The 12442-nt window shown below is 42.2% G+C and overlaps 1 protein-coding gene across 1 annotated transcript; it reads right to left on the reverse strand.

Annotated features, from left to right (window-relative positions):
* Positions 1-356: 356 nt before the first annotated feature.
* leo1 (LEO1 homolog, Paf1/RNA polymerase II complex component) lies at positions 357-10034 on the reverse strand. Its single transcript, XM_086291687.1, has 14 exons — positions 9915-10034; positions 8605-8756; positions 8021-8301; positions 7606-7814; positions 7237-7338; positions 7033-7127; positions 6721-6869; positions 6529-6613; positions 6343-6437; positions 6109-6243; positions 3460-3595; positions 1089-1281; positions 858-955; positions 357-667 (listed from the first exon to the last, which is right to left on the reverse strand). Exons 1-14 carry the CDS (start codon positions 9970-9972, stop codon positions 554-556), a joined length of 1902 nt encoding a protein of 633 aa, XP_086147813.1. The 5' UTR covers positions 9973-10034; the 3' UTR covers positions 357-553.
* Positions 10035-12442: the final 2408 nt, after the last annotated feature.

The following is a 12442-nucleotide window of genomic DNA, read 5'->3' on the forward strand; positions in this document are numbered from 1 at the left end:
TAATCTCTTGTGTCTTCTATCAGGTGGGTTTTGGCATCGTCTCCTCCTCTGACAACACTACACTCCCCGGTTCTTTCCTGAAACATTCACACGAACTGCAAAAAACCCAAAACAAAACCAAAAAACCCCACCACCTCTAAACCAGCGCACTGAAAACACTGGTCAATTATGTGTGTACATGAGGGAGAGGAACAGAAATGGCAGATGCTGCTTCTATGCCATTAACTTAATCTTTTGGCAGCCCACAGCAATTATGCCATTAACAGCCTCCCCTCGAAACGTAACAGTTTGTTTCATAACATCGCAACAGCGTGATTCATATATATATGATTCATGGTGTTAAAAAGATGAAGAGGCCTCGAGAAGCTTTGGTTACATAAAACCACCGTTTTTTGTTTTATTTCTCACCTCTTCTGTACACAACATAAACAAGCAAACACACAGACACAGCCACCCACAAACAGGTCATAAGAAAATATACAAAAAATATGGCTGTTTATATGCCATGCGGGCTGAGCACTGATAATACAGTGGAATGATAAGGGAAGATGAATTATTCGTCGTCGTCTTCCTCGTCTTCTTCGTCGCTGATGACATACTTCTTTGCCTTTTTGGTGCCCGTTTCCTCGTCATCTTCTGCCTTTCTCTTGCCTGATCCCTCGCCCTCCTGTGACAGGAGTACATACAGCGTTCAGTTACACTTCAACAGTGAGTGCAGAAAAGCTTTCCTGCTCTGAAGAGTCTAGCTTTTGCTGTCCTGCTTAGTTACAAAGGATAATGAGAAAAGTTGGCTTTTTTTCTACACGGTGTCCAGCCTCACACCGCCCCCTGTCTGTCAACCACATCACTGCACCTACCTCGTCACTGTCCAACTTCTTAGCCTTCATCAGCCTCTGGGCTTTATCGTCATCAGAACCTTCATCACTGTCTGATGAGTAGATCCTGGCTCGCTCCTCTGTACGTGAGGCAGAAAGAGAAGAGCGTGTGCATCAGGCCTCTGTAACTCCCAAACACGTCTCAACATACGAGGAAAAAAAAATTATAGAAACAAAACGACAGCAGTCAATGTGAAACGCAGTCATCCTCACCTCTCAGGCCACTTCCACCCTTATACTTGCTCTTGATGGCTGCAAGGCTGATCGCCTCCTCGCCCTCTTCCTCGTCGTCATAGCGATCGGGCTCCAGGTAGCTACTGCTCAGGCCTCTCTGATGCTGCTTCTCCCTTATCCTCCTCTGCTGGGACTCCCTGCGGATGGAGGCTCGCAGCCGCTCCTCCTCTTTCTGCCAAGACAGACCCGAGTGGCGAATTTATACAAAAATCATTTCAAGGCATTTAATTTCTAGCTGCTTAGTTGTTAATTGTTTTTCCCCAAACACACTGAGAAAAAAGGTCGCTTTTTATGTTAGGTGTGGGAAAAGTCTAATTAATTTCCCTTTAAAGCAATAAGCTGGCCTTGTTGGAAAAAAAACAATAAGAAATGAGCCTATTATTCGTTTTTGCTCTAAAGTACATTTACCCTGCTTGTTGTTCTGTTATTCCTATAACATGACAATTCCTCACTGGAATAAACAGAATTAGCTGTCCTATAATAAAAGGACAACTGCAGGCAGAGTAAGGACAAACGAGAGAAAGGGTAATTACTTTCTAAAACATTTGCCCTCCTGCCCATTTTAAGTTTGACAATCAGCTAGTGCCAGTTAGTCAAAAATGTGCTTCAATAACCTTTAACTTTAAACAGGAACACACGCTTACTCAGTCTGAACATTATTAGGCATCTACAATATGTCTATAGCAAACCTTACTATCAAAAGAGCCGTTTTTAAGCAATTCTTGAACCCTCAAAAAGCATATTTAAGTCTTGATGTTCCTACTTATTTAAGCTACCTGCCATATGTTTGCGGTGGCAAAAGAATTTCCCAGCTTTCACAGAATAAAGTGTCTACTGTGTATAACTTAGCCCATCAGTATTACTAATATATCTAAATACTTCAAATCTTTTACCACATGTGACTACTCTTCATGATCATTAGTATTTTGTGCTTTAACTTTGCATTTTCATTACAATAATACTGTGTTTTCTAATCTAATCAAATTCATTTATCATGTTCTTATTTTTATTACCAACAATGAAACAATTGTGAAGAGAGGGGAAAAAAAAAAAATCCATTAGCTTGTTTCAGCATACTTTGAAACAGAAGCTTGACTTGGGTAACTAAAAGCAATGCTGTTTACTTTGAGTCCTACCTGAATCCAATCAAAAGGAGGCTACTTTGATAGTAAATAAAAAATATAACAGTCTAATATCTTAAAAAAAATAAAAATAAAGTGAAAGCAAATAAAATAAAGTTTCAATTTGATTTTGACTAAAGCCAGCAGTGTTGGTGGTAAAGCAAAGCATTCCTTATCCATTTTTCCTGCATGGATCTCCAGAGCCACAGCTTCAACACCCCATGGGCTTTAGAGCAGGAGTGGGCAGTTAATGTGGGTACACGACAACCTGTGGCCCCCTCTGCCCACCATTGCTCTAGAAATCTACACATTGCGCAGCTACTGAAGCTCCCATTATGATTAGCTTTGACTGTCTGCCCAAAGGCTAGATCAGTGTCAGAATTATGACACTGCAGAAGCGATTAGAAACTGTGGAAACTTAAAAGACATTTAAAACCTATAAACAAAGACTGTGCTGTGGGCTACTGGTGTGTTTTTTGTACTTTAGTGCAAGCTTAAGGATTTCTGTCGCCAATTACCACCCTTTTCCACATCTACTACATTTTAGCTGCTCCTACCACATCTAACAGATGTCATGCTTTTTTCTTAAAAGTAAAGCAGCCTGATTTCAGCTGCTGGTACTGAAACAGCCTGTTTGGGCTGTTTGAGGCACAACAGAGGGAAGGACCTATGAAGTGTACTGAAATTACACCTGAAATCCACATTCTGTGGAAATGTGAGACTGGCATACACTTGTATAAAGGCACGGACCCTTGTTGCTGTTGAACTGTAATTATGATAACTTAAGAACCACCAACTGGGAGTACTGACTACAAACAATGGGGGAAGCGTAATTGATGTCTAGTATTTGGGCGTCTATTGTTAATTATTCAAACTCGCACAATCCCCACTGACGCACATTAGACATCATCATGCAGGACACGAGTGTTTAAAATACAAAGAGACAAATGTGTGTTTATATGTTTTAAAAGCCATTTTAAGCTAATGCTGCACAGTGAAGAACAATGTAATCTGCAGTCTTTCTCGAGCCGACAGTAAACGCATCACCAGAACTCTAGACTGGTTGACTCAGTTTCCATTTCACTCGCCACTGCGTGACCACATTATGCAAGCATGTCAGGTTATATTATTATGTAAGCAGCCATGGTGCCTGTCAACAGCTGACCTCATCTCACTCTTCCGGTCTCTGTGGTAACAAAAGAATTCCCACACCGGACGGCTCGTGCTACCTTGATCATTTCATTGCGATGGGACTCGGGATCTCGTCCAGCCATGGGAAGGATTCTGATCTTCTGTGTCTTTGAGCAGCGGTCAGCCAGAGACAGGGTCATCTTCCTGTGGGTGGCGCTGTCTGTGGAGTGGGGTCTGGAAGTGCAGAAAAAACAACCTGAATAATAACATTTCCCCAGTACGTCTTCATAAAAGTGAATCTCTTAAGAGTGGGAGGTTTTCACACATTTTTTCCCTTTTCTTCTTTAACACATAGATCACACCTCTGTGTTGCAAACAGGCAGAAAGAAAAACACAGTATCGACTGCCAAACCTGTTTTAGCCCACACTCATTAAATCTACCTTGTGGAGTTTTTAATATCGCACGCTTTATTTTTATCTTGGGCAAACACATTGCACACAGGGCATGTTAAGCATATCCCTGCCAGTAATGTAATGCAGAAGGAAACTAAAGCACAAGCTAATTTATAGCTAACTGTCATCTTTATTAGGTCATGCAGCATTAGGTACATGCTGGTCTTTATGTTGCCCTGTGCTTTCACACATTTCCATGAGCTCCACATAGAGATTAAAAGTTGCACTGAGAACCTCTGATGTTATTTTGTGATGTCTTGCTAATAAGAAAGAGACTCCCACTCTGCTGCTGTGGAATCTCTGTTCACAATGATTCACGGCTACACAGCAACAAGCACTGAGAGCAGGTGTGGATTAAATAAAACACAATAAAAAATAAAACAAAATGTGCCATTTTCTTATGTACACCTGTTTGACTGTTCCCTAATAGAAATATATGATCAGCCAATCACGTGGCAGCAACTCAGAGCATGGTCAAGATGACCTACTGAAGTTCAATCTGAGCATCAGAATGAGTAAGAAAGGTGATCTGAGGGGAACTCTGAATGTGATATGGTTGTTGGTGCCACACGGGCTGCCTGACTATTTCACAAAGTGTTGATCTGCTGGATATTTCCCACATAACCATCTCCAGAGTTTACTGGGAAAGTTTATAAAAAGAGAAAATATGCAGAAGAGCATCTTTGAACGAATATCACATAAAAACCTGTAAGCAGCAGCTACAGCAGCAAAAGACCACGCTGGGTGCCGCTCCTGTGAGCTAAGAATAGAAACCAGAGGCTACAATTCACCTGGGTTCACCAAAATTGAGCAACAGAAGACAAAAACACTGCCTGATCTGAGGAGTCCAGATTTCTCCTGTGACATTCAGATGGCAGGTTCAGAATTTGGCATTAAATTCATGAAAGCATGGATCCATCTGGCCTTATATCAAAAGTTCAAGGCGCTACTGGTGGTGGTGTAAAGGGGTTGGGCGCACGTGTACCCCATAGAGTACCAACTGTGCATCACAACACCAAAGCCTATTTACTACTGCTGCTGACCGTGCCCAGTCCCTTAACACTATAGGGTACCCATCTTTTAATGGCTCCTTCCAGCAGCATAACACACCATGTCACAAAGCTCAACTCATCTCAAGCTGTCAGGTCAATACGGACCAAAATCTCAGAGGAATGTTTCCAGCACCTTGTTGAATCTCTGCCACAAAGAATTAAAGTAGCTCTGATGGCAAAAAGAGGTCTAATCCAGTACTAGCAAGATGTACCTAGCAAACTGGCTGTTGAGTGTAAATGTGGTCTCATTAAGTAGGCGTACATGGATGTAAACAATGCTGGCGCATTAAAAAGCCCCCAATTCTAAGCCAGGTATGACGTAACAAATTCATCAATTATGTCTGCTTGATTAAAAGAACACACTGTGTTCGTTTGACTTCACCAAAGACATCTGTTGTTGTCGAGTGTCTCACGTTATTAGATCCCCAACATTAACTGCTGGCCTCAGCTCCCTCATTTAATGATGACTTATGAAAATATCACCACAAATATAATCTATGCATTTATTAAAAATGCATTAAATTTAACACAAATCACTCACGATGTTGAGACCACTCGAAGCTGTGAATGACAGAGTCATGTGTCTGTTTGGCTTATTTAAGAAAATGTATTTATCTGTAACCTTAAGTTCACTGTCGTATCAAATGACCTCGTGAATGAAGAAGTCTTGTCATACAGTATTGTTCTTTAGGTGCTCACATTTTTTTTTTTTTAAACGTGAATTTTCTGGCTTTAAAAGAGTTAAAGGTGCTTTTAAAAGGAAAATAAAAGCATTGTAACCATCTGCACGCTGAGCAGTTCTAATCCTAATCAAAACTCAAATGTTAATGCTCCAAGGGAACAAACTGTAATAATGTTCTGTTTGGGAACACGGAGGCCTGTTGCACACTGAGGCAGGTTTGCCCTCATAGACCCATGTGGGGTGAAAGACAGAACATTCAGGTGGATGGGGGGGGGGCGCTAAGAAGCTTAAACAGTTCTTACTGGGAGAAACCTGTGCAGCTTGCACAAGGTGATCCGGGGACTTAAAGCATTCAGTACATTTCTAAATGGAGCCTGAATGAAGGGTGCCATTGTGGCTGCTGTTGTTGTTGTTTGCAGAGGTAGCCCGGAGTTTGTTTAGAACATATTCTACTGTCAGGGAGCCAGACGGAGGAGGAGTCTCCCTCGCAACTCTCAGTCTGTGCCTAAAAGGAAACAGCAGCCTGTTACCAAAGCCACACTGGCATGTTAGTGCATTACCTGAAAGTGAGTTTGGTTTTGAACACGGCCTGTCCCTGCAGCCCGGTGCCCTGTCGGATGAAAAGGTGATTGTGGTCTCCTTGGAGTGGAGCTTTGTAAACATCGAACACTTCGTTCCCCAGGTGGAGGGACATGCTGTGGAAAGAATGGGAGACTGAAAAGCGTGCCAAGTACAGAGTTATGTCCTGATCGCAGTGTCGCACCCCGCGGCATCCAGCCTGACGTAACACACACCTGCCGTCGGACCATTTGACAATGCGCGCATTGCTCTCTCGGGTTTCATTTCCCTCCTCGTCTCTCTTCGCTCTCCACCGGATTGTGTTCTCCACCTGTGGGGAGAAGATGATGAACATCAGGTGACGTAGGAAAAAAATCTAAATAAATAAAATCTGTCATCCGTCATTTCCAATCTACACAGACCTTCAGTTTGAGCCTGGTCCGCCCCTCTTCATCCAGCATTTCTTCATCCTCAAATTCATCCTCATAGTACTGAGGATCAAACGGCCTAAAAGGGAAAAAAGAAAAAGAAAAGACAGCGTCAAAGAACATCTAATTATCTTATCATCAAGTGAAAATAATTTTTCCATCTATCTACACTGCACATGCTCTGACCTGGGCTCCACAGACAGGAAATTGGGCAACTTGACAAAATAAAGGTCGGATCCCAAGTCAGTGCTGACTTTTGGGATCTCTACTTCAATACGAGTTTCAGGCGCAGGCTCCTCTTCTGCCTGCTCCCCCTCCATACCATCCTCTGCATCCTAGACACACACACACGAACAAGTGAACAAACACTGTATAATCCAGTGACCCATGACAATAGGGATCAGCTCAGAGAGGCTTAGAGAAAAAGGGGATTTTGGATCTCGTTTAAAAGTGTGATGAGTGCAGAGAAGAACAGAGGGTGAGAGAACAGACACATACCAGGGGCTGGCCCGGGGTCGGGGGCTTCTCTGCATCGCTGTCTGAAGAGATGTCGTCCGCTTCTCCGAACAGGTCATCTGCTGCGGCCTTCTTTGCTGCGGAAGAGTACGGATAACTTTCAGTACCATAAAAATATCAAATTCAGCAGCAGAAACAAAAGACAAATCGTTGCTGCTACGTTGACCCAGTAAGGTTAGGGCTTACGTTTTGTTTCAGCATCGCTGTCTGAATCGGAATCGGAGGCGGCTTTCGCTTTGGGTTTCCGTCCTATGAAATCATCTTCGCTGTCACTTCCTTTTGCAGACTCTGAAAAACAAAACCAAGAAATTTTATGTATCATTTTCCACATGTCACGTTTATAGTGGAGGCACGGGACACCCACGCACATCTTACAGTAAAGGAAAACAGTTCATCGCCTCGTGCAAAGAGTCTGTGTGAAAAATTAATCTCATATTAACCTCTGAGTTTTAAGCTCGGGATAAAATGTTCACATATGGCCCCAATCCATGAAATTTACTGTGTAAAAAGATTAACCCTGGAGGCTGGCTCAGCGGCAGATCCTGGGGGTTGTACCTGATTTCCTGTTCCTCGGTCCCTCATCATCAGAATTTTCTCCCTCTTCGTCAGAGTAGTGGCGTTTCTCCTCCTCGTCCTCCGACTGGTCGCTCTTAGCTTCTCCGCCCCACTTCTCATCTTCCGATTGGTTCTCCCTCCCTGAAGCTTCGCCGTCACTGTGCGGTGTGCCCGGGCCCGACTGCGGAGTCCCAGGATCGCTGTGCATACTGAATAAGAACAAACACGGTAAACATATATTCTGATTTTTATTCCTCTGGAAGTCACTTAATCCCCCATCCACTTCCTTATGACAGATCAAAGACCTGATTGCGTTTCTCAAACTGGAAAAGATATATTTTAGCATCCCGATCTCCGTGCCATCAACGACCTCAGTTAAACAACGGTGAGCTGCAGCCTGTGTGAGACGTCGTACCTTCTGTCTGAGCGAACGCTGCCCCTGTCAGATCGAGGGCTCCCACCGCCAGACATCCCGCTGCCAGCCGGGCTTCCTCCGTCCGACCGGTGACCCCCATCCTCCTCGTCTTCATCCTCATCTCGATGGTCACGGTCCGAGCCGCTGTGCTGCTCTGCGTCGGAGTGATCGTTGTCCCCGCGGTCTGAGCGCATGCTGGCATCTGACTGGTTCCCCGAGCGCTCAGACTGGTTGTCGCTTCCGCTGTGTTGTTCATCCTCACTGTCGTCTCCAAACAGCTCCTGTTACGGAGAAGACACATGAGTACGTTTAGATGCAGCTCATGACTGTATCGTCACACAGACACACACGCACGCCTCAGTCCTTCTACTGCAGACACAGGACACCTTCATTGTGGGATAAACATACTAGATGGTTTGAGGTAGGTTGAAAGTTTATTAACTCAAGTCAATGCAAGATTAACATTACAAAAGGAATACAATTCTCTGAGGTCACTGTGGAAGTTGAAGCAGTATTTTCAGTGGCTAAATTCACAGCTGAACGACTGATTAGGCGGCTGTCTGAACGATGTCTGCAAAATGCACCTTATTCATGCTGGGCTTGCCGGCCTCCTGGCCTTCGTACTCGTCATCATCATCATCCCGCTCCCTCTCGCTGTCACTGCCGCTGCCTGAAGCGTTGCTGACAGAACGAGGCCTCTCCTGCTCCGACTCTGAACCAGAGCCGGAGCCAGACTCTGCAAAGAGATAAAGCAGTCCGATTTATTCTAGTTTGTAGTGCCAAACAGATGTTACTCACTCCTCTCACATTACAAATGTGTGACTAAAAAGGTGAAGCTCAGCTTGTTTAAATCCTCATACTCTCCATATACCAGTGTTTTGTTCAAACAAAGCAGGGCTGGGGGCAATCCTGTTTAAAAGAAATAATATTTATTTATTTATAACCACCTTAAGTCTCTTTGGGGTACAAAATCACAGTATTTCTATGGAAAAAACGAGTGATGCCAGAAAAAGCTTCCAATTATCAACTACTTTTGGACAAAAAGAAGCAAAGATGATATCAGTTAGCTCCTTTTTGTAGACTTTTTAGAAGATTTCAGCATCAACACAACAAAGTGCTTTGATGGTTTTCCACACTTTGTCTCATACAGACATAATATATTTATGTCTCTGAATAATACCCATATTATTATATTTAGACCTTTTTTGAATAAATACTGTTATATCTGACAATTGTTTGTATGGGATTATCTGATGCAATCACAATATTATTTATGTACGGCTGTATCAACAGTGAGTACTGAAATACACAGTGTCATACGGTTTTCTCGTACTGTTCTTCTTTCTGTAAAAATCATTTTAGTAGCAAGTCTGTGGAAATTAAAGATTATGTAGGTGAACTTAGGTGCTGCACCAGTTTGTGCGTGAAGACAATTCTAATTTTGACATAAGGGAATTAAGTTTTTTTAAGGTCTTAAAATGTATATTTGCAGTCGTGCTGCTAAAAAAAAAAACATGAGCGCTGATCACATCCTGCACCACAGCAACAAAACAACTTAAGCCATGGCCCTCCGTCTCAGACACATCACGTGAATCCAAACACTGAAAACCGATTTTTTTTTTTTAAAAGGAAAAAGAAAATAAGAAAGAAAAAGAAAAGTGAAACTAGGTGAAGGATAAAAGAACTCCACGATGGTTTCCATTAAAGCCAACGTTTAAAACACATTAACATTATTAACGCCTGCCTCGATATAACGAACATCCGCGAAACGTTCCACACCTCACTCTCGCGTTAAAGCTCCCCTCTGCTACGCAGCTGCGCACAACGCGGCACTCATCTAAATGCACAAACTGATGATTAAACAATATAAGCCACGAGTTTCGGGCAACATTACCTCGCTGGTCGTTGTCGCTGTCCCCATCGCTCCCGAACAATTCATCCATGTCCGCCATTTCTTCCAAACTGTAGTAAAACGTGACCTACAGGATATAATCACTGGGTTTAAGGATTTTGGATCCGGGTCAAGCTGAGCTTAAGTGATGTAATAAATCTAGTCAACCGCCAGGGGGAGACACAACACCTGCTTAGCTTCTAACCAAAGAATATTCGTTTATATATACTTTAGATGAGTGCCGCGTTTATATACTTTTATGAAAACATCGTTATGTCTCTCCCCTCTCCCCCCCTCTCTCCCCATATATATATATATATATATATATATATATATATATATATATATATATATATATATATATATATATATATATATATAAGTAGGCAGTGATTTCCTTCTGATATAACAGAAGGAAAGGGTGTAATTTATTTTAAACGTGTACATAGATAGCAAAGTCTGGTTAAATTTAAACCTGGCTATTCGGAGTGTTTTATGGTCTCCTTTCTTTGTTCTGTAGCCTTTTTAGATACTTTCCTTTGCCTGTAATAAATTCTGCAATGGCACACATATAATGTGGCTTTGTGTGTGGGAATAGCAGCTGTGTGACACTGGACGCTATTGTTCACTTTATAACAGCAGGCGTTGTGATGCTGTGGAGAGCTATAACGACTGATGAATTCATGAATGCATCAAAAACACTGGTAGGAATATTACAGTGGTGTTTAGTTATGGCTTAAGTTTGAATGTGCATTTTACCAGCTGGTTTGTCTTTCGTTTTTTTTCTGGCTATACTGGTTGAATTGTGTCAGTGTCAGTGCTGGGAGCCACCTGACAGCATCTGTAAGCCTTTATTAACCTTTGTTTATTACCAGATGCTAAAGCAGTGAGGCTTATTTTCCTCTCAGATAACATCTGTGCAAAAATCCATGTGAAACCTGCTCCACCCTGCATTGTTTTGTTTTTTAGAGGAAGGCGCTCATGTCTGACACCACTGGAGCAAATCATAACGACAGCCAAGTGCTCTGACACCAGTTAACCCTCTCTCAGGCATGTGTTGATGAATGAAGAAAAACTGATTGCATTAAAAGCCATGTTCCTCTCTGCGCCTCAGTGCAGCTCAAATTCTTGAGCTGTTTATCTTAACAGCTTTAGCAAATAGGGAACCGAGGCATGTCTCAGCACCCTCATCTTTTGCTGAAGTTTTTGTGTTACGGACAAGGCATCTTATAAAACTGCGTGTACAGTTTTATGTGAGCCAAGAAGGTACAAACAATTGAGCAAGGTATGGCTTTTAGTGTAGTTTTTCCTCAACAGCAGTAAGTGTGAAAAAACTGACAGAGTGAATGGGATGTATGCAGGTAAACTCCAGATCCAGATGAGCTGATTGGTGGAGCCGTGGGGAAACTGTCTGAAAAATAATATTGATACGAAGGAGCTGGAGCCGGCAACTTTTTTTTTTCTTTGCTAAGGTCTTTAATCATGAAAAGTGCATGACACACTGGCAGACCGAAAAGACCATTCAGTGAAAATACATGCTTAAGAGAGAGACCTGCTGCTGCCTCCTTCCTTTGGGTTCTTAGATGTAGTTTATCTGGACATCACTTGCCTCCGCTATGACGCCCAGACAATCAGACAAAGACAAAGTTGGAGTTATTCTGTATCTTTGCACAGCTATCTCTTCTTCTCTCACCCTCTCCCCCTCCCTCTCCTGTTGTTACTTCAATCATGAAACTGATCAATGATAAGCTGATTGGCTTTTCTGTCGCAAGTCCCGTCTCCCTTGTTTGTTTATCGCTCACTTTGCGCAAGACAGAGGAAAACAGCGGGTGTCCGCTGTACAACAGCAGCACGTTTAAGCTTGATAAGCTGTTGTTATTGTGAATTTATTTAATATTACTTTCTAGTATCAGCTGATGTTTGCTGGAGCCACAGCACCACACTTTTCATTCAAAGGCTTTATGGCTTTTCTGGTGGGCCGGTCTCTAGTCAAAATGCCCGATTTTTTGTCCCAGTCCAGCCCTGGTACACAGTGTAAGCTTTGTGCAAATGCTTGTGTTTGCATAAAAGAAAGAGAGAGAGTTTGATTTGCATCAAAATCTAATATTAGTGGAACAGTGACAATAAATGATAAAATATAGAATAGTAAGTATAATATACTAATATGATTCTAAATGCAGCCTAGTAGAATTTCATCTTAAATGAACATGCCCTTAAAGTCTGCAACACATGGTGGAGTTTACTCATTTAATGTAAAGACGTCATATTTAATTATCATGATGAGTAGCAGTGGCAATCATCCAAAGCTTATCTCAGCGTCTCAGTGCATTTCAATTCTTGTCCAAATTTGGTCAAAATAATACCTCTTTTTTATTTCATTTTTAAATATATTTTTGTTTAAATAGAGAAATTTTATGTTACTTTGTTTTATTTTATTTTACTCTATTTATTATTTTATTTCAGTTTGCCTCCTCCATATTTCATATGATTGGTCTCTTGTAGGAGAAAGGGCGGGTTTATTAGTGCCATTG

Source organism: Aulonocara sp. 'chitande type north' Nkhata Bay, linkage group LG1 (genome assembly GCF_057382095.1).
Source record: "Aulonocara sp. 'chitande type north' Nkhata Bay isolate Kocher_YH1m ecotype deep benthic linkage group LG1, A_spYH_male_GT1.1, whole genome shotgun sequence".
NCBI classification, from domain to species: Eukaryota; Metazoa; Chordata; class Actinopteri; order Cichliformes; family Cichlidae; genus Aulonocara; species Aulonocara sp. 'chitande type north' Nkhata Bay.